The following is a 23,038-nucleotide window of genomic DNA, read 5'->3' as shown; positions in this document are numbered from 1 at the left end:
CAACATCTGGCTAGAGCAGAATGCCAGCATGTGGTTTCCACTACATTTATATTTATATCCTAAATACTTCAGTCAACACGGTGGCGGGCGGACTTGCCGGTGCGGCCGGGCCGGAACGAGAGTTTATTGTCGCCGTTACACTTTGCTGTTAAGTGACATCATGTCAAAACACGTTCTCTCCCCCGGCCCGACCACTTGCATTTGTTTTTTCTTGTCTCGTTCAATTTGGAGGGAAACATAACGTTTGTTGAATGCCACGGGCTCAGACGCCGTTCCCGGGACAATGTTATGAGTGGTCGTTACGGGCCGAGGGATGTGTGTGTGAAATGGAGACGCCTGCTTGTTTTCGCTGGCAGGTTGAGGGGGGTGGGGATTTAGAGGTTTGGGGTAGGGCTGGGTAAGAGGATCCCTGGACCCAGGCCCCTGGATCTCTAATATGGCCAGGCCACACACACCCAGACTCCTAAAGCCCCAACCACCACCACTCCTGTAGTTTCAGCCAGAGCCCCAGCCCCAATTCCATCCCCAGCCACCTGACTGCTGAAGACCCAGCCAGCCAGCAGGTCCTATGTCCCTGGCCCCAGCCCCTGCTGCTACTGCTGCTCTAACTGTCCTGGCCCCAGCCTCTATACTCAATCCCCAGTCCTTTGCCTAAGCCCAAGCCCCAGCCAATAGATCCCTGAAGGCCCAGCCATCCCTGTAGACACTATAGCTGCTGGTGCAGTGACTGTCCTGGCCCCAGCCCGGTTCTCTCTGCCATGGTCCCCAGCTGCCAGCCCACTGAAAACCAAGCCAGCCAGTACACTCTTAGAATAAAGGGTTCCAAAAGGGTTCTTAGTCTATCCCCATAGGAGAACCCTTTTTAGTTCCAGGTAGAACCCCTTTTGGTCCCAGGTAGAACTATTTTGGGTTCCATGTAGAACCCTCTGTGTAAAGGGTTCTACATGGAACTCAAAAGGGATCTAACTGGAACCAAAACGGGTTCTTCAAAGGGTTCTCCTATGGGGACAGACAAAGAATCCTTTTAGGTTCTAGCAGCTTTTTTCTAAGAGTGTATGCCATGGTCCTGCCTGACGTGTGCTAAGCAGAGATCTGAGGTCTCTCCTATTCCTGTAGTAACTGTCCAGGCCCCTGCCCCACTCTATCTGCTAAGGTTTCATGGCTCCACTTCGTGTTGAAAAGTCCTGGAAGATATTGCCTGACTTTCGTTTGCTCTCAGAAATACATGCTCGCCTCCTATATACCGTGAGGCAATCCAGATTCAGTGTGAGCCGTTTGTCATCACATACTTAATACCGCAACCAAGTCTCCCTCTGCATGTTTTTTATACGGTCACTCACAGAGACTCGGAGAGAGAATATAACTAACGGTCTGATATGGATGAATATTGCTCCAGTTCTCATCACGCCGCGGAGATTAAGCTAGTGAGTTTTGGCCGGGCCTCGAATAACAATCAGAAGCATTTATGTGTTAGAAATATAGTTATAGTGGTCGGGACAGAGGTTCCCATATGGAGCTGATCAGGGGGAGAGAAGAGCAGAGCAGAGGCTGAGGATCACCTTACTTACTGATGAGTAATTGACCGCCGAGCGACGAACCCAAAGCCTAAAGCGCTGCTGATTCCACATCGCTAACTTCTCCAGCTTCATTTTTGGGAGGGAGGCTCGCTCGCTCCTCGCTAATGCCGATTTTTAGGCCTCGACTTCGAGTCGGAAGACGCAGAACTTAGGCAGGCCTCTGTAACTTGGAGGGATATCTAAACAAAACGCACACTGAAGAGAGACGTTTTTCTTCTCCACTCGTGTCCTGTCTGGCTGTTGGTCAAGGTTTAGCCAGAATGCCAAGAATGCCAAGGTTTAGCCAGGCGCTTGATGGTTAATTGCTAGCATAGTAGCCTAGCATAGCTCATTCGTCGGGCTTTGTGATTGTCCAACATCAATCATAGCCCTTAAAGGAGAATTGTGCTTTTTTACAAAAAAAAACTGTTTCAACTGTAAACCCCTCCGTACCATGAAGGGGCCTCTATCTCTCATAGTACTTCCAAGTCATGTCAGGCCCGTTAGCTTCCAGAAAATATACATTTCAGAATTTGTCCCTGGAGAATATTGAATGAAGTGTACCAACCTCGCTACACAGCTCGTTGAGGCCCTGTAACGATGTGGCGAGGATGTGTGGACTGCCGTGGGATGGGGTGGCGAGTGGGTCACTCTAAAACACGACCAGGAATGGTCAAGGAGTGGGTACTCAGATCTGACTTGACTCATTCACTCTGGAGGTTGGAGCGGAGAGAAGGAGGGGAGAGAGATGGAAGGGGAGACAGAGGTTGCAGAGGGGGAGAGAGTGAAGAGAGTGAACTCTTAGTGAAGTGCTCATTATTTCAACTGCTTGGGTTTAGTTGATGTGAACAAAATGTTTCTCCTCAGCCAGTCATTACCTCCTCCTGGAGCCCAGGGCTGGAGAGACAGGCCCTATTGTAAACCAGACAGCTCTCTTTCTTTACCCCTTCAAGCTCTTCAGAAGTGTATTATTTTTCCTTCTCTCTCTCCACCACTCTCTTTCTCTCTGTCTGTCTCCTGGCTGATGTGGCCCAGGCCCTTGCCTGCCAGGTGGACGTGTGTGTGTGCAGCAGGCTGAAGGGCCCTGTTCTCATGTCCCTATCCCCCTATGAGCCTCTCTCCTCCGGTCTGCACACCAAGCTGCCAGAGGCCGAGGAGGCCTAGAGCACTTGGGGAACCCCTCGTTCATTGTACTCATCCTCCTCCCTCTATCTTTCTTAAATTCTCTCCCTTTCTCTATTTCACTCCCTTTTCTCCCTTCTCCCTCCGCCTCTCCTAATGGTCCTCACCCTGCTGGCCCTGGACCCAGTTCATTGGTTGTTTGGCTGTCTAACCCATTTCCAGTAGTTTGGTTGATGACTTGGCTGATGTCTCAACTTCCCTGTTCTCTTATCAAGTAGAGCTAATTTGTCCCACTCTCTCTCTCTCTTTCTCTCTGTCTCTCACTCGCTCTCTCTTACTCTTTCTCTCTCCCTCCCTCTTGGCGTAGCTCTGGCCTGAACAAGGATAGGGATCGGCCTGCAGGGAAGTGGGTCAAGTTCCAGTGCTGGATTGACTATACTAGACTAGTCTGACATCCAGTGCAACATACGATTATGGAAGGAGCGGTAATGACAAAGAACAGATAGAGCTTACTCACTTCTTGATTTACTCTTTAGCCAGCCTTGAGCCTCCCTCCCTACCAACGAGAGCTAATAAAAACTTCCATCACATAACAACCTGGCCCCCAGCCAACAACACACAGACAAAAACAAAAATATCCTCACTAGATGAAAGGCAGAGAGCTGCTACCCTACGCCCCTCATGTCTGGACACTGCTCTGAGAGATTACAGGCCCTATATACTGTCCCTCTCTGTCTCTCTCTCTCTCCGACTCTCTCTCTCTCTTTCTCTCTTTTTCCTGTCTCACCCCCCCTTCTCGCCCTCCCTCCCTCCCTCCCTCCCTCCCTCCCTCCCTCCCTCCCTCCCTCCCTCCCTCCCTCCCTCCCTCCCTCCCTCCCTCCCTCACCCTCTGTCTCGCCCCCTCCCCTCTCGCTCTCTCTCCTCTCTCTCACTATTGCTTCATGTTTCAGCTGCTTATAGTCACAGTAAGGGGTTAGCCACAACCTTGACACCAGGGTCTTACAGTGTGCTGCCCTCTCTCCACCCGTCTTCTGATTTCCCTCCTACCGAAACCTCTCCAGTTACCATAATTGGCCCAATTATTTGATTAAGTGGAAAAGCTGTGAAGATCTCTAGCCCAAGGAGTGTCTTATCCCGACGTCAAACGCCTCTGCTCTTTCCATCAGGACCAGTCGCCATCTCTTTTTCTTAACTCAATATCACACAGAGGAAAAGACCTTGAGGAAATTATTATTAGAGGAGAAAACCCATTACGAGTGAACAGGTAACAAAAACAGTGATGTTGACATGGTAATTTACAGTCGTGATAAAGTGGTAGAAACCAGAGGATATTTCTGGTCCTGGAGAAGTTAAGAAAAGGCAGGGTCTCTGCATCCCAAATGGCACCCTATTCCATATATAGTGCACTACTTTTGACCCGTTTTGACCTATGAGTCCTATGGGTGGGCCCTGGTCAAAAGTAGTGCACTAAATAGGTAATAGGGAGCCATTTGGGAGGCGAGGCACACAGGATCTCTGAAACCTTCCTGCCCTGTGATCTATCATGCTTCTCGCCAGCCATGACAGTCCTGCCTATTGGACCTGTGGATGTACTATAGGTCGGTATACCCAGGCAAACCAAACAAGAAATAATTGTGGTGGACCATCAACTCGTCATTGACGTAGGCTCGTTGTCGCTGAGTGTTCCTGGCTAGGCCCTAGTGGCAGTAGGTTACAATGAAATGGCAGTTGGTTAGACAGTTAGACAGATTGAAATGAAGCACATCCACACAGTGAAGAAGTGAGGAGGCTCTTCCTTTAGAGAAACAATAACAGTCATGAAGATGATGTGAATAACAGGTAGGAGAGAGAGGAAGAAAGCAAGGGATGACGTGTTTCTGTTTCGCAACAAACTATGTGTCTAGACTACACGTCTGCGGACCCGTTACCCGTCTAGCTTGGCTCGGTCCGGTCGGATGGCGAAGCAACGGTGACGGCGGTGATGACACTCGATGCTGTGCTCGGATTCGAAACATTTCGCCGTCTCGCTGTCTGCCACCGTCGAACTGCCATCCGGCTCTCTGCCGATATGTTGTTTTCTCTCAGCATGGCTAAAGTGTGTGAGAGAGAGAGAAGCCCTGGTAAACACATCACTAGCTGAACTGAACACTGTCAGTTGAAATGGAAAAAGAAACTGTATCCCTCTATCCCCTGTCTCCCCCTGCCCTCTGTGTCTTGTGTCTCAGCTATTGGGTTAAGACGACACTGAAAACACAGGGTGTCTGGAGAGAGAGAGGCAACGGTCATCAAAATTAGGTGCCCCATTTGCATCAACACACTCAGCATATTTGCAAATACGAATAGATTAACAAAGTTTTGAAACAGGGCTGAAGCCTCCAAAAACTTCCTGCCTCCCTGCACTCACCTGCACTGTCTAGACTCAGACTGCCTCTTTAATTCCTGTTGTTGTCGTCACATTCTGTTGCATATTTCAACAAGTGTGCCATTAGCAGGATAACCTTTGAATATAAATCAACACGCTTGACTCTGATTACACCTATCCACTGTCGTGGAAAGTCAGTACTGAGAGAGATTTGGTCATTTCTTCAAACAATCATCTTTATTTAATATTGATTAATTATTGCAATAATGAGACCGTCAGCCCACCAGTCTTGACTGACTGTTAGGCTGAGAGTCTAGCCTTTACAGACGATGCACAGTTTTTATATACAGTAGCTGATACCAAGATTGATTAGTCAGTCATTTCTAACCTTCCCATAAGCCACTTTGGTTATCTACACAGGATGGTCTTTTACTTAGTTTCCCAGATGCCAGGAAGATGAGACAATGAGGCATTGTTCTCAACTCTTCCAGGCTCTCTCTATCTCGAGTCACACACACCACATCTTGTCTATAGAATGCTAGCTTTTAGGTTTTTTATCACCAACATCAATCAATTGTCAGCTTCAAGCTATCTCTAGTAGAACCCATGTCCTCAACACCCAGGCTAGCTGCAGGGTGCTAGAGACCATAAAACACAACATTAGCAGGACAGAAATATCTTACTGTTTGTTAAATAAATAATTGTTACATATCTAACAAATAAGGTGAATACCCAATTTTTGACATTCTTTGTGAGATCAGACTTAACATCACTATAATGTGGTCATTTTTGGAAGTTCCTTTCATTTCAGCGCATCTAATTTGTAAACATTTCAACTGTATTCAATAATCCCTCAATTCCACAAAAAATGAACACCCATTCAAATAAAGTCATGTTTGTTCCCGTTCCTGTGATATGTGTGTCGATGGCGAGTTAAATCCCTGAACAAGCGTTCTTATAGATGCAACCGAAGACAATGTATTCCACTGAACCGAATTCAGCCATTACCGGGGGGGGGGGGGGGGGGGGGGGGTTGACAGGTCATTACAAACATTTCCGCAGTCGTAACGTTAGCGCGAAGAAAACAGGCACAAGCAAGAGTATGAAAGAGTTGCAGGAGTACAATGAAAGCAATCAATACAGCGGGATTTAAGTACTAAGTGGATTTTGTACCCCTCAAACACACAGAAATAGATGGCTGTAAAAGATCCTCAGGTAGGCGGGTCATGCACAATGCTACAGAGAGGGAGAGAGAGAGTGTCTGGATGAATGCCTGCTGCTGCGTAAAGGATTGAGGGCCAGCTACCTTCTGGGGGATCACCTCTCTCTCAGTCATTGGCTAGTCCAGGCAGACAGGGGCCCAAGATGGATATCCAAGGAATGATTTGTACTGAAAATGGCCAGCTGTACTGTACAGCCTGTGCTATGGCCTTCATGTCAACCAGTGATGAGATTCACCTCAGCGTGGTAGATTGAAGTGGGGCTGGGGTTGGAAAATGTTTGTTGGACGTTGATGATGGAATTTCTGTGTAGTGGTACACGAGTAACATCATATAATACGGAATCTGTCTCCTTTTTTCCTCCCCACTGTGCGTGTCTGTCTGTCTGTCTGTCTGTCTGTCTGTCTGTCTGTCTGTCTGTCTGTCTGTCTGTGTGTGTGTATGTGTGTGTGTAACACAGGGAGCCACAATAAAGTGTGATGAGCACACAGGAGCCATCCTTGTTGCCAGGATCATGAGAGGTGGCGCTGCAGACAGAAGTGGTAAGTACTCTCTCTCCTTCCTTGCCCTTCTTTCTCTCCACTCTCTACTATCTCCCCCTGTCTTTTCCCCCACCCTCTCTCTCTCTCTCTCTCTCTCTCTCTGTTGTGCCCCCTGTAATCAGTGTGTAACGTAAAGTGTATTCATGCCCTGTAGGGATCTCACAGTGTGAAATTGATATGCAGGGGTGATTTGCCAAGCCCAATAATCACTAATACCACCATGAAGGAGAACCACACACTGCTGGAGAGCAGAGAACAACCCCCCCCCCCCCCCCCCCCCCCCCCCCCCCGAACTGTGTGCGACTAAAGCAATACAGCCTCACACATACATTATACTCTGTTTAATACTTATGTATTGTTTAGCCTGATATTAACTTCCAAAGGATTTATAGTAGGTATGTCAGTATTATGCTATTATGTGTATAGCTGTGTATGTATGCACTCTGTGTTATATGTCTGTGACTTCTTGACTTCTTGTGTCCTTCCTCTCTCCCTCAATTCAATTCAAAGGGCTTTATTGGCATGGGAAACACATGTTTATATTGCCAAAGCAAGTGAAATAGATAATAAACAGAAGTGAAATAAACAGAAAACATTACACCCACAAACGTTTCAGAGGAATAGAGACTTTGCAAATGTCATATTTTGGCTATGTACAGTGTTATAACAATGTGCAAATAGTTACAATGGGGAAAATAGCTAAACATAAATATGGGTCTCTCTCACTCTCCCTTGTCTTGTCCCTGTTCCAGGTCTGATCCGTGTAGGCGACGAGCTGAGGGAAGTGAACGGGATTCCTGTGGATGACAAGAAGCCTGATGAAATCCTCCGCATTCTGGTGTGTGTGCGTACTCGTGCGCGTGTGTGTGGTAGTCAATGCTTGTGTGTGTGTGTGCTACCATTGACCTGCTGTTTATAGTTGTGTTTTGGCCCCATGGCTATAGAGATTTACAGTCTTGTTTGTAGTGGCAGGACTCTCTCCTCCTAACTCATCCTCACTGGTCAGCCATGTCCCTTTGATTCCTCTATGAGTTAATGTCTAGGCTAAACTCTGGCTGCCCCTTCTGAACCAGCTGGCCCAGGAGCAGGCCTCTGTTTGGGACATGTTGGGCCACATAGTCCCCCTGGAAGAGACAGGCAAGGAGGGGGTTCCTGTAGGGGTCTTTGTAGTCCCTCCAACCACACACACACACACACACACACTGCCACAGTCCTCAGATCAGCTCTGGGGAGATGGAGCTGGAGAGGAAAGAGGAAGATAGTTTGGAACTGGTAGACTGTTAAAAGCAGTCCTCTTGGCTCTCGTCTTCCCTCTGATCCACTCCCAACTGTCATCCTATCCTAATGGCCCTCTATTGTTGAAAAATAAAACAGCTCTTCATATTAAAGCTCTCTCATTGGATTAGGCTAGTTGGGTTTTGAGTTATTTTCAATGAAACTGGAGTCTTTATTTTTTCTTCCCCTCTTTCCTCTCTCTCTCTGGTTCTTCTATGTCTTTCTCTCTCTCCATCTCCTGTCTGTGTTTCAGGCCCAGTCTCAAGGGGCCATTACATTTAAAATAATACCAGGTATCAAAGAGGAGGCGCCGAGCAAGGAGCCCAAGGTAAGGTCCTACTGCTGTCCTGCCGTACTCATTATGCTGATGGGGTTACACACATGGTTTGAGTCCAAAGTGGCATCCTATTCTCCATTTAGTGCACTACTTTTGACCAGGGCACATAGGGCTCTGGTCAAAAGTAATTAAATATTTAGGGAATAGGGTGCCTTGATTTTGAATAGGACTTACAGTCCATTCGGGAACGTATTCAGACCCCTTTTTCCTCATTTAAAAAACATGTTACAGCCTTATTCCAAATTGTATTCAATTGTTTTTTCCCTCATCAATCTACTAACAATAGCCCATAATGACAAAGCAAAAACAGGTTTTTAGAACATTTGCATAACTATTCAGACCCTTTACTCAGTAATTTGTTGATGCACCTTCGGCAGCGATTACAGACAAGTCTTCTTGGGTAGGACGCTAGAAGCTTGGCACACCTGTATTTGGGGAGTTTCTCCCATTCTTCTCTGCCGATCCTTTCAGGCTTTGTCAGGTTGGATGGGGAGCGTTGCTGCACAGCTATTTTCAGGTTGGATGGAGAGCGTTGCTGCACAGCTATTTTCAGGTTCAAGCTCAGGCCCTGACTGGGCCACTCAAGGACATTCAGAGACTTTTCCCAAAGCCACTCCTGCGTTGTCTTGGCTGTGTGCTTCGGGTCGTTGTCTTGTTGTAGGGTGAACCTTCGCCACAGTCTGCGGTCTTGAGCGCTCTGGAGCTGGTTCTTCCATCTCCAGCTCTGTCAGAGTGACCATCAGGTTCTTGGTCACCTCCCTGACCAAGGTCTTTCTCCCTCGATTGCTCAGTTTGGCCGAGCGGCCAGCTCTAAGAAGAGTCTTGGTGGTTCCAAACTTCCTACATTTTAGAATGATGGAAGCCAATGTGTTCTTGGGGTCCTTCAATGCTGCAGAATTGTTTTGGTACCCTTCCCCAGATCTGTGCCATGACACAATCCTGTCTCGGAATTCTCTGGACAATTTCTTGGACCTCATAACTTGATTTTTGCTCTGACATCCACTGTCAACTGTGGGACCTTTATATATAATATTATTATTTTAATTGTTTCAGAAGTTTGCAAAACATTCCAAAACCTGTTTTGCTTTTTCATTATGGGGAATCGTGTGTAGATTGAGGGATTTTTTTTTAATACATTTTAGAATAAGAGTGTAATGTAACAAAATGTGGAAAAGGGGAAGGGGTCTGAATACTTTCCGAGTGCACTGTATATGGCTCTGGTTAAAAATAGTGTTCTATAGATATCAAGGCTCAGGCTAAGACCCAGATGCAGACACAGGAGGTGGACAATACGAGTCTCAGAGTTTATTATAGTACAAGGGCCAGGCAAAAGGTAAGTCAAGGCAGGCAAAGAGTCGTAATTCAAAATAGCATCAGTCAGGTACAGGACGGCAGGATCAGGGTCAGGAGACAAAGGGCTGCGAGACAGAGGTTTAACCCTAGACACATGACAAGCGGGGTATATACGGAGAGTGCGGGGCAACAGAAGACGAACAGCAGAGGGGCTAAGGATTTTAGAGAAGGTGAAAGGGCCGATGAAACGTGGGGGAAAGTTTACAGGACTCCAGCCGGAGAGGCAGGTCCCCAGTGGAGGTCCCGAGCCACCTGTCGTCTATACGGATGGATGTGGTCTTCAGAAGAGAGGCCCGGGCTCTCTTCCAGGTACGGCGACAGTGGCGGACAAACATCTGGGTAGAGGGTATGCTGACTTCTTCCTCTTGCTCAGTGAAGAGCGGGGGCTGATATTCCGAGGAACACTCGAAGGGAGAGAGATCAATAGCCGAGCAGGGAAGGGTGTTGCGGGCGTATTCCACCCACAAGCGTTGCTGGCTCCAGGTGGTAGGGCTGGCGGAGATGAGGCAATGAAGAGCCATCTCTGGGGGGGTGGGGTGAAAACCAGAGGACAGGCTGGCTGATGACTCAATGAGGGTGCAGAATGCCTTCCAGAACCGAGACGAGAACTGAGGACCACGATAGAACACCATGTCGGAAGTCCATGGATCCGGAAGATGTGCTGCACCATGAGCTGAGCCATATCCTTGGCAGAGGGTAACTTGGGAAGAGGAATAAAATGGTTGGCTTTAGAAAACCTATCCACCACCCTCAGAATCGTGGTGTTGCCATCTGACTTAGGAAGACCAGTAACAAAGTCCAGGGATATATGGGAGGAACAGGGAGTGGTTGACGAAGGCCGGCCGAAGCTTGCCGCAGATTCTTAATTTGTGCGCACACACAGTGCAGGCGGCGACGAATGCAGAGACATCAGGAACCCGTGTCCGACGGGAGCCTGGATGGCAGGTCAGTTTCGAGGAATGTGTCCATTCCAGGACTGGGGACAAACATCCGGTTAGCCGGAATCCCCCACATTTGTATAGCCCCACTGTGCATTCGGGCCAGGCTCTCTAGACCCCAGATGAGTGTAGCTACTAGACAGGAGTTAGGGAGGATGGTCTCGGGGTCAGACGGAGTAGTAGCGGGGCTATACAAATCTGGAAGTGTGTCAGGCTTCACATTCTTGGACCCTAATAACAGGGCCCAACGAGCCTGCCTAGAGTTGAGGCGCCTGGTGGTGCGAAGTTATTCCAGGTTGTTATGGTCAGTCCACACTAAGAATGGGTGTTCCGCACCCTCCAACCAGTGCCTCCACTCCTCCAACGCCATCTTGAGGCGAGGAGTTCTCGATATCCCACATCATAGTTCCTCTCAGCAGGGGTGAGACCCTACAGGGGTGCAGTTTTTGGTCCTGGGCAGAACGTTGGGACAGGACGGACCCTACTCCGGGAGAGTGGCTTGCTGCCTAATTGCTCCAGCAATGTATTGAATGCATGGCCATGGTGTTCTGCCAGGGTATGGAGTCCCTCCATAAGGCTATGCAGTAACTCTTGTCTTCCAATGGTGGCTCCTTGGGAAGAGACAGCGTTGCGGATCTTGTCCAAGTCTGCCGAGTCAGTCATGGCCAGTGCATATTACCAAGGCTCAGGCTAAGACTCAGATGCAGACATAGGAGGCGGATATTATGAGCCGCAGAATTTATTATAGTACAAGGGGCAGGCAAAAGGTAAGTCAAGCCAGGCAAAGAGTTGTAATCCAAATCAGAGTCAGGCAGGTACAGGACGGCAGGCGGGATCAGGGTCAGGACAGGCAGAAAGCGCAGGTATAAATACACGGGATAATGAGGGGAGATGGGAGACACGTGGTGGTGACAATAGAGGGAATTTGGTGCTATTTCAGACCTTTTTATGAGTGGACTGAGAGGTCCTCTCTAGATGCTTACTGCCTCTAGTGCTGGAGTCTTAGTCTGCATCCCAAATTATACCTTACTCCCTATATAGTGCTCTACTTTTGACCAGGGCCCATGAGGCCCTATACAGTGGGGAGAACAAGTATTTGATACACTGCCGATTTTGCAGGTTTTCCTACTTACAAAGCATGTAGAGGTCTGTAATTTTTAGCATAGGTACACTTCAACTGTGAGAGACGGAATCTAAAAAAATCCAGAAAATCACATTGTATGATTTTTAAGTAATTAATGTGCATTTTATTGCATGACATAAGTATTTGATACATCAGAAAAGCAGAACTTAATATTTGGTACAGAAACCTTTGTTTGCAATTACAGAGATCATACGTTTCCTGTAGTTCTTGACCAGGTTTGCACACACTGCAGCAGGGATTTTGGCCCACTCCTCCATACAGACCTTCTCCAGATCCTTCAGGTTCCAGGGCTGTCGCTGGGCAATACTGACTTTCAGCTCCCTCCAAAGATGTTCTATTGGGTTCAGGTCTGGAGACTGGCTAGGCCACTCCAGGACCTTGAAATGCTTCTTACGGAGCCACTCCTTAGTTCCCCTGGCTGTGTGTTTCGGGTCGTTGTCATGCTGGAAGACCTAGCCATGACCCATCTTCAATGCTCTTACTGAGGGAAGGAGGTTGTTGGCCAAGATCTCGCGATACATGGTGTTACGCATGCCTCTATGAAGAGGGAACGCAACACCCTGCTACAACTAAACTCTGTGACGCGAAAGAGGTATGGACTGTAGGTGTGAGTAAGGATGACAACAGGCAGAATGTGGTACCGTTTTACAAGGACTTTATTCCTTTACACGGTAATATGGGGAAAAGGGGCTGGACGGAACCAAAGCAAAGAAAGTACATCTCAAAGCCCCCCCTCTCCTACCTTACCTGCCTACCCACTACTTACCTAATTTAGCACCACCTGGTGCCCTAACCAAAATACAGGGGGTGGTCCGCCCAGGTCTTACCTATTGTGCATAGACAATGAATATACTACGGGTGTATGTATGCCCGCGGGCCTCTTGCCTAAACACTCCCAAGGTGCCTTCCCCTTTCCCCCTGGGAACAAATGAAACAGAATATTAAACAATTTCACAAACAAACTAAGAAACAAAGGACATCAAATAAGCTCCATCTGAGCAACAAACTTTTCCTGAAATAAACACATGCAAATACACAAACTACAACATAATCTGGGGAACGTAACACATGGCCCCATCCATCCTCCCCTCAATACGGTGCAATCGTCCTGTCCCCTTTGCAGAAAAGCATCCCCAAAGAATGATGTTTCCACCTCCATGCTTCACGGTTGGGATGGTGTTCTTGGGGTTGTACTCCTTCTTCTTCCTCCAAACACGGCGAGTGGAGTTTAGACCAAAAAGCTCTATTTTTGTCTCATCAGACCACCTTACCTTCTCCCATTCCTCCTCTGGATCATCCAGATGGTCATTGGCAAACTTCAGACCTGGCAAACCAGGCCTGGACATGCGCTGGCTTGAGCAGGGGGACCTTGCGTGCGCTGCAGGATTTTAATCCATGATGGCGTAGTGTGTTACTAATGGTTTTCTTTGAGACTGTGGGTCCCAGCGCTCTTCAGGTCATTGACCAGGTCCTGCTGTGTAGTTCTGGGCTAATCCCTCACCTTCCTCATGATCATTGATGCCCCACGAGGTGAGATCTTGCAGAGAGCCCCAGACCGAGGGTGATTGACCGTCATTTTGAACTTCTTCTATTTTCGAATAGTTGCGCCAAAATTTGTTGCCTTCTCACCAAGCTGCTTGCCTATTGTCCTGTAGCCCATCCCAGCCTTGTGCAGGTCTACAATTTTACCCCTGATGTCCTTACTCAGCTCTCTGGTCTTGGCCATTGTGGAGAGGTTGGAGTCTGTTTGATTGAGTGTGTGGACAGGTGTCTTTTCATACAGGTAACAAGTTCAAACAGGTGCAGTTAATACAGATAATGAGTTGAGAACAGGGGGGCTTCTTAAAGAAAAGCTAACAGGTCTGTGAGAGCCGTAATTCTTACTGGTTGGTAGGTGATCAAATACTTATGTCATGCAATAAAATGCTAATTAATTACTTAAAAATCATACAATGTGATTTTCTGGATTTTTGTTTTAGATTCCGTCTCTCACAGTTGAAGTGTACCTATGATAAAAAAAATTACAGACCTCTACATGCGTTGTAAGTAAGAAAACCTGCATAATCGGGCAGTTCTCCCCACTGTATGTGACCCGTTTCAGGAAACTAGGTGTCTTTTGCAAGTCACGACTTAACAGGAGAGCCATTTAAACATTTAAAAAAAATTTTTTTATCAAAATGCGTTTTTTTTGGCAGAAATGCGTTCTTTCATATGCCTTAATAACAAACGTGTATGCTATCTGTAAATACCAATATTTTTTTTTAATTATAAGCCTTGTTGGTTAAGCCGCAGAAAACGCTAGCAACCTTCCCACTAGCCATGCTTGGCTTAGATAATGAGTGGTCTGGACATGTCGAGTGAGGAGTTGGGATTGGTCTGCCATATAGAAGGCTTCTGTCAATTTGAGCTGGTCAGTCTGTGTTGGTAATCCTGTCAAACACATTTTTTTTTATTTTAAATGTGTCGTGTAGTGGCGCTGCATAAGTGTTGCTCTCCACTTTCTGGAGGATCGAGTTTTGAAATCAGTGGAATTAGAGTATGATATCTTAAGAGATGGAGAAAACACCTGTCTAAGGATTATATCTTCAAACTAAGGGCAACTGTGGCATGGCATCTGTGACAGGGAGACGCAGCCATCATGCATGATGATGTATATGGGTGCGATAGTCTATCTAGCTTCATTTTCAGATATTACACGTTTCTAATTTTGACAGAAAGTGGTTTCATTTCAAGCTATAGTGTACTGTTAGCTAGCTAGTGAACGTTAGCTGGCTGGCTCAGTAGCTAACGTTACATGTATGACGTTATTATTCGTATCCCAGAGCCATTTGCTTTGCCAGTTAGAGCCTAATGTTAGCGAGCAAACATTGAACCTGGTTGGTTAGCTCCCAGCAGATTCATGCAAGGTAGTAACAACATGATTGGGCACTATGTTCATTGTTTTTTAACTAGCTAACGTTAGCTGGCTGGCTCGTTAGCGAATGTTACGTGACGTGTGTGATCTTACATGTGGTTTACCTAGCTAGGTTCATTGTTTACCTAGCTATCTAGCTAGCTACATGTCTTAAGCTAAAGTGTACAACACCCTTTGAATATGGCCGGTGTCAGTAAACGTTGCCAAAAAAGCGCAATTACATTTTTGTCAGCAGAGCTGGTTAGGCTGTTTTCATGTTATCCAGAGGTAAACAAATCATCGGCCAGAGCGTCAAGTGTGCGCTTCAGTTGCAAGATTCTCTATTTATTCTAAAATAAGTTGGGGAAAAAAAACTTTTGGTGTTCACACGTGTATTCGTTTGATTTACAATTGCACAGGGCCAATAACAAAAAAAGATTGTCCTGTACTAAATTATTTAAAAAATCTAATTAATTTGGTTCTAGACAAGTGATTCTCATTTATGTGAAATTTATCTCACCTGTGGTAAGTTGCAGGGACCTCTGAAAATTAAGGAATCAAAATTCTAAAACAACAAATGTAAGTCATATTTTACATTGCTGGACACATATCAATTAAGCAACCGTCAACTAATTGATTCAGAAAAACTTGTGTTGAACTGATCCGTAGAATGTGATATGGTTGCCTGTGTCTGGGTTTCTGTTGTGGCTGTAGGTGTATGTGTACTGTAAATGTAGTTGCTCGTAATGTTAGGTGGGTGTTTTAACTGAAAATCCACCGTCTGGCTGTATCCTCTATTCTCCAACTCATAGTAGTGATGTATTGTCTTTCAAAGACATTTATCAATAACAGAAGGGGGCTAGGGAGAGTAGGGGGCTCAGGTCAAAACACAAGCTGGAATATCATTTGTCAGAACACAGGGTGCATGTGTGCATGTATGCATGTATGTGGGGGTGGGTTGGAGGGGGGTTGTACTCTCTGTCATACTTTAATGGTTTTAATATGTCCATTTCAGACATCAATCTAAACCTGTGTATCGGTGCCAAAACTTCAGCCTCCCCTCTGCGAAGAGCTAGTTTACTATTTTTCCTGGGCTACTATAAATATATTGAAGTGCGGGCTAATTGGGTACACGTGTAAAACTGTAAAAAAAATAAAATAAAAAAAAGATAGACAAGAGGGAGAGGGAGAGACAACCGGGAGCTTTCAGCAAGGATGTAATTGGTTTATTATGCTCTAAGGCTGTTTAGCCAGACCCAAACAAAAGGTCCCCGTCTGAAACATAATTTCACTACATGGCAACAAAGCACTCCACCCTGGCACATGCAGAGACGAGCAGAGACTTTGTCCTCCTTATCACCTTCTCTCTCTCTCTCTCTCTCTCTCTCTCTCTCTCTCTCTCTCTCTCTCTCTCTCTCTCTCTCTCTCTCTCTCTCACTTTCTCTCGCTCTATGCACATGCTCACCAGTGGCTAAGGACTTGTAATTTCCTGTGACACTCCTGTAGCGTCTTTGAGTGAGGATGTAGTGAGTTGTTTTCACTATAAAGTTAAAGATGTCCCTCTCTCAGGTTTTAGCTCTGTTGTGTTGATGACAAGTTGTGTCCCTGCCTCCCCTGACTGCCCAGGTAAATTAGCCCATCTCGGAATCCCCCCCCCCCACGTTCAGTAGGGAAAGATTACTGATGTTAATTTGACCTGCGAATCAGCCCAAGTGGAACGAAGCAGGAGTCAGATTTGGAGGCTCTGACTCAGTCGATGTTAATGTCTCGCCACGCTCGGAGACGGCTGAAAGACTTTAGTCTTTAGGGGTGTTCCTCCCCCCATTTCCCTATATAGTGCACTATTTTTGACCAGAGGTCTATCTTCCCTGGTCAAAGAAGTGGACTATGTAGGGAATAGGATGCCATTTGGGACACCGGCCATGTTGATGGAATAACCAAGAGAGGCCCGGGCCAATGGTTGCAGGTAATAGACTCCTGATTGCACAGACCTTTCCTGGCCAATCACGTTAAGCGACAGTGAAGGGCGTCTGTTCTGGTTCCGAAGCCGGGATAAGCTCACATGGCTGTAGGGACGGCCTACCTTGATGTCGCCATGTCAACTAGGGGGGAGAGGAGACGCCGGAGTGTGGAAAGGTAACTGCTGTCATATTTTTTCTGTCTTTCTTTGTCTCTCCACCACCTGTCTCTCTCGCTTGTCCTCTCTCCACCTTCCCCTCTCTCTCGCTCTTTCTCCACCCCCCTCTCGCTTCCCTTCTCCCTTCCTCTCTCCCTCTCTCAACCCCCCCTCCCTCTCCCTTCCTCTCATCTCTCTCCAGATGTTTGTGAAGACACTGTTTGACTACGAACCAGCGGAGGACAAAGTCATCCCGTGTAAGGAGGCGGGTCTGACCTTCAAGAGGGGAGATATCCTTCAGATCATGAGCCAGGATGATGCAACCTGGTGGCAGGCCAAACAAGACAGCCATGCCAACCCCCGCGCCGGCCTCATACCCTCCAAAGAGTTCCAGGAGAGGTGAGTGAGCTACCTAGACAGATCCTAACTACCTACCCCCGTCCCACTCTCCCTCCTGTCACCCTCTCCCCCAGCCTTGTCCCCTTCTAACTGTTCCAGGAGATGTGAGCTACGGGTCAGACAGCTCCTCTACACCCTCTAAACTATGTACTTCAACTCCACCTCTCCACCATAACCCCCTGTCCTTCTCACCCCCTCCCGCATAACCCCCTGTCTGCCTGGCACCCCCACTATAAGCCCCCCCCCCCCCCCCAACTCCCTGTCTTCCTCTCCTCTCCACCTTCCCACCTGGCCCCTCTCCCCTTTTCTCAGCCAGAGGCCAGGGTGGGGCCTGTCTATATGCCTGTCTGTCTGCCACCCTCATTACAACCCCAGCCCAGCCCTAGTGTTTCACTGCCGTCACAATGAAAGGAATGACTTTTTCCCTCTCTCTCTTTCCTTTCCCCCCTTCCATTCCTCTCTCCGTTTGACTTTTTCTTCCCTTTCTTTCGCCTGGCCTCACACTGCCAAAATACTTTGGATTTCCGCGCACGTCTGGCCCGAAATGAGTAATGACAGAAAATGATAGCACTGGTACTGATCCACTTTGGATGGGGAGCGGATGGAAAATCGCACAGTGGCGTGCTTAGATGGCTGCTGATGTGCAGCACAGGGCTGGAGGGCTGGGGCAGTTTCTTGGCGGCCGACGAGCAGCTTTTTCAATAGCAGGCATTGTGTTTTTTGTACTTTCTTATCCCACCTCTCTCTCTTTCTCCCTCTTTCTCTCTCCCTCCTCTCTTTTTCTCCCCCTCTCTCTTTCTTCTGCTTCTTCTTCCCTTTCTTTCTCTCTCTCTGAACTGAATGGATATTTAAGAATGTTTCTGGGTATCATAGCAGAAAGTGTTTATTAATCCCACTGCGGCTGTGAAAGCTAATGGTTTTATTGTGCTTCTTCTCCCTCTCCTCTCTGTCGCTCTCCTCTTTCCTCTCCTCTTCTAGAAGATTTGCACTGCATCAGCCCGCCACCCATGTTTTTCAGGCCCAGAAGATCTCCAACAGAAGAGCATGTAAGAATATATCACGGCCACACACACAAGCACACCCAGAGATCATCTATGCACATATCTCCTGCCACTAGCCAGTCACTCCCTCAGTGGAACAGAACAGGTGCCTTAGTGAGGGCCTTCAGCATACCTGACAGGGAGTACATGGGGATAGCTGTCAGGAGACTGGTCCACTAGGCTCATATGTTTATGATGGATTAACGATCAGGTGTAAGCCCTACACTCTGAAACGCTACAAGGCTGCAATGCTGGTGCTCGTCTAGGGAAATGTTGTGTCTGGCTTGCTCCCTCGCACCCTCCCTCTCTCTGTGTTGATATGTTGTATATTTGGGGCTGCCCTCTGGAAAACCTCTCCCTATCCACTATAAGTGCTGCTCTGCCAGGTTTAATGAAGAATTACTGATCCGATAGGAAGGAGACTGTATGTGAGGATGTGATAGGGGCTCGTTCTCAGAGCTGTAAATGAACCACCCGCTTGCTGAGCACAGCTCTGGTTTACACATTAACGTGTTTTACTGTGTGGGAACATGTGGTCCTTCTGCCTCAAGACTGCACCACACACACACACACACGCACACACACACACAAAGACTCCCTGAAACCGCCGGCCAGGCAGTCTCACGACAACACACACAGACTGACAGAACTTAGCTAGGAAAACAAGCGGCTGGAACAGACAGAGGCCTCAACACTTCACTATTTCACATGTTAACTCACTAATAGCCACACACACTTACCTGGTGCTGTAATAACACTGCTATTATGACACTTTACAATATTAACAGTGAAGTGATTAACAGGTAATTAATTACAAGGTAATTAACACTTTAGACAGAAACCAACTTTGTCTGTCCCGAGGTGTTTATTTCCCCATGCAGCCCCAGAGCTAGCTTGTCAGAGTGTGTGTACACAGTACCTCTCAGGCATGTCAATGTGTGTGTCTGTGTGTGTATGTGTGTGTGTGTATGTGTGCGTGTCAAAGTGTGTGTCTAGTACTGTGTGTACACACTGCCTCTCAGGCGAGGAGGTGTTTATTCCTTTTCTCTGTTCCCTCTCTCCACCTTTTCGTCATGCGGCCTTGATCCCTCCCTCCATCTCTCTCTCTCTTTCGATCTCTCTGTGTGTTCTGTCAATCTCCACGTCTGACAGATATCCAGTAGTAAAGCCAAGGAGCAAACAGGTTCTTTACCGTAACATATAATATTACTCATCTGGTTCCTAAACATACGAGCAGAATACAGATGCTGCTGGATTGGATCTGGTCTGGTAGCACATACAGAGTCCATGTATAAAATAGTCTAATATAACTAGTGTATATAACTAGGCATTCTCCAAGCTTTGATGCTGCTGATGGTCATTAGTAGCCTACCAAACTTGCTAACTGCCTGGTACTCAGCACTCTATTGTCCCTCTAATCACTCTGACATCAATGCAAATGCCATTGAAAATCTAATCAAACACTTCACGAGAGCCCATGAGCTCATGTTACGCAACATTTCTATAGACTATGCAATTGTGTGAGAAAACAGAGTAATGGCCTCTATTAAAAAGAGGAGGTTCCCATCAGCTTTCTATAGGCTCGGCCTACTATATTTATTTCTCAACTTTCCTAATATTAAACACATTGCTTTTCTTTACAACAGGAGTATAATCTACCTGGCTGGCATGAAAATGAACGATGGGAAAAGCGTCCTCCATTCACTATTTAAGTGCATAGATGACATGTATTTTTTCCCCCTGCCCCTGTTCTGAGTGAGGTGCATGATAATAGTCCATTCTAAATGAAAACTAATTTCACACATATATTATTTACTATATGTAAAGACAAGATTCAATTAAGAATAGCCTGAGGCGTGACAGTAATAGCCAATCACCTGTGAATGATACAGTATATTGACACTTGTAAATGATGCCCAGCTTGTTTGCAGTTACGAAAGAAACAGCGCTTGTCTTTTTTTGTGTCACTTTTTCAAATCATAGTCACACAACTCATATAGCCTAGCCCATTGGCCTATGTGATTTGATAAGGTTTGTATCACAACTAAAGTGGCCAAATAACTTCTTAAAATGATGCACATTAATCAACTTTACAACTGGAGTTTCAATTTTGGGGAAGAACATTTTCACCATAAAAATTGACTTTTATAATAAAGCATTACATGCACAATCACATTTGCGGTCCCTTTTGAAAACGGTGAAATGTATTTTGATGGTGTAGGCTTTATTAAATTGATTTATTCGACTAAAATATAGATGTTCCAAACGTCTGCGACAGTGGCTTGTAGGCTATACATGGAAGCCAGAAGATGCTAAATGTGTTTATGTTAATGGTCAATTACTGTGAGACCGGCAGTTATTTGCTTGACAATCACCGGCTGACAAAAAGTTCTGACCACCAAAGCGCTACGCACGCGCAGCAGTAGTAGTATGTAATACCTGTGTATGTGTCCCAAATGGCACCCTATTCCCTATATAGTGCTCTTCTTTTGACCCAAGTCCTATGGGTTCACTATAAAGGTAATAGGGTGCCATTTAAGGGACACACTCTCTTTGAGCAGTAGCAGTAGCAGTAGGTTAATGTAATGCCTGGGTGTGTATCCTAAATACTGGGCGGCCGTACAGTATGATGAATATAATGTACCTGTGTTGAGTAAGAAGTCCCAGTCTCAGGTTGTGTCCCCAATGGCACTCTATGCCCTATGTTCCCTATGGACCGTTGTCAAACGTAGTGCAAAGAGAATAGGGTGCCATTTGGGACATTATCAAGTTTTGATGTATGAGCTGGGAGCTGTTTTCTACTACTCTACACTCACATACTCTACGGTACTCACTGTACTCTATAGGAGTTACTGGACATATTGTTTGCACTGTATAGGAGACATGTCTACTTATGTTTAGCTACCCAACACCAACCCTCTCTGAGGCAACGTAGAGAATGACATAACACAGAAGAGGGAGTGAAGAGAGGGGGAGCCAGAGAGAATTGGTAAGAGAAAGGGTAGTAGAGAATCTGAAAACGGAGGGAAAAGGTTCAAGAGAAACTGAACAAGAGAGACTGGAAACATTGTGGGGAATGAAAGGGGGAACCAGAGAGAAAGGGAGAGTTAAAGAGAGAGAAAGATCAACAGGCAGGAGGTGAGAGAGAGAGATTCAGGGGCATAAGGAGAGAGTGTCAGAGAGAAAGAGGAGAGAGAGAGTATGTGACCCTATGGTAGCCAGGTCAGGAGGAGGGGAGGGCGAGTTCCTCTGGTTTAGACCAGGCTCTAGTTCAGTCAGCCCTGTTTGGCTCTGGCCAGTCATAAAGCATTAGCTATTTGAAAGATACCAAAGATACCTGCTGTTACAGGGGGAGATGTGTGTGTGTGGGTGTGCGTGTGTGTGTGTGTGTGTGCAGACATGTGTGCATGCACCTTTGTGTGCACGTGAATGTGTGTGTACATACGTGTGTTTGTTTGTGTGTGCCGGGGGTCCGGGGATCTTAGTGTTACCAGCCTAGGAGCAGGAGCTGTCTCCATCGGCTGGAACAATATTGATCTTGGACTGAAACGGCCTATCTAGCTTCACTTAACCGTGTCCATGTAGGCCTTATAAATAGTCTCATTCTCCTTCTAAGATGTACCCTATGCTGGAATAATGTCGATTTATGCCTTAAAACATTTGGTAGTAAAAAGCTTTAGCCTCAGTTGCTTTTTTTTTTAATAGCATCCATAAACATAGTTTGGTTAAAGTATTTTTTCCTGAATTTCACGGTGGCTAGTCTAGGCTGGTTTTGATACCTCTCCCTCCCTCTCTTTGTCTCCCCTTCCTCCCTCACTCATCTTTCGTCCCTCCATCATTACCCAAACCTTGAATCATGTCCCTCTGCTGTTCTTCTCTTTATCCTCTATCCTCTATCCATCTCGTTCCCTCTCCTATTTCTCCTCTACGCATCCTCTCCTCTACCCTCTCCTAATCTCCTATACCCGTCCTCTCCTCTATCCATCATCTCATTCCCTCTTCTTTCTCCACGACCCAAGCTCTTCTCCAGTCTGACAGAGGCTTGACAGAGGCTTGACAGCTTGACAGCTTCCTGAGCAATTTTACTATAGCATGTCTCTCACATGCAAATCCCCTATAGCTCGTCTCGCCATACATTATTATAGCACGCCACGTCTCTCCATACGTTTGATATGTAATCACTCCCCTGTCTGACTGTATAGTAGTTAGGAGCGCTAGCCTAGCTGCCAAAAACGTGGGTGCACTTATAGCTCACCTTGAGGCCTTCTCTGTCTCTCTCCCTCCACAGGTTACTGTTGTCTCATCAGACACACGCTCACTTTCTCTGAACTGCTGAAAGATTTAACCGTTTTTAAATGGAATACTACTAAGTGCCCATGAACCTGGCCTTCCCTCAACTTATAGAACTATTTCCAATCTCAATTCAAATGTATATAACTATTTAAAGTCTCAACTGAAATGGTCACAGACAGAGGAGTTCAAAAACAGTTGAATCCAATTTAAACTCAGTTTAATTTCAGCCATGAAGGTTGTCGCGATAATGTTCGATAAGAGACCACACTTGACATAGTGTTTTGAATGGCCTCACAACTAGCTGCTTCAAGTTTTAGTATTACAAATAAATAATAAAATAATAAAACCGCCAACATCAGAACAACTCATAACACAGTGTGTTAGTTATTCATCTCTGTGCGTATACATTTCTGGATAGACGCTCATTATTAACATTCATTCTAAAACG

General features: G+C 46.4%; 1 protein-coding gene across 8 annotated transcripts in view; it reads left to right on the top strand.

Moving 5' to 3' along the window:
- The window catches only part of LOC110490036 (MAGUK p55 subfamily member 7), a 269,143-nt gene that overhangs the window by 168,310 nt on the left and 77,795 nt on the right, over positions 1 to 23,038 (top strand). For all 8 annotated transcript variants that reach the window (XR_005036089.1, XM_036944340.1, XM_036944336.1 and 5 more), the window contains 5 exons: positions 6,721 to 6,802; positions 7,555 to 7,640; positions 8,331 to 8,405; positions 17,061 to 17,257; positions 18,236 to 18,303. Coding sequence is in view for 7 of the 8 variants with exons in the window: in XM_036944340.1 (XP_036800235.1) it covers positions 6,721 to 6,802; positions 7,555 to 7,640; positions 8,331 to 8,405; positions 17,061 to 17,257; positions 18,236 to 18,303 (508 nt within the window). In the remaining variant the exon portion in view is untranslated. The remainder of the gene's footprint in view (positions 1 to 6,720; positions 6,803 to 7,554; positions 7,641 to 8,330; positions 8,406 to 17,060; positions 17,258 to 18,235; positions 18,304 to 23,038) is intronic.

This window comes from Oncorhynchus mykiss, chromosome 15 (genome assembly GCF_013265735.2).
Source record: "Oncorhynchus mykiss isolate Arlee chromosome 15, USDA_OmykA_1.1, whole genome shotgun sequence".
NCBI classification, from domain to species: Eukaryota; Metazoa; Chordata; class Actinopteri; order Salmoniformes; family Salmonidae; genus Oncorhynchus; species Oncorhynchus mykiss.
This window is presented reverse-complemented; position numbering and strand designations above follow the sequence as displayed.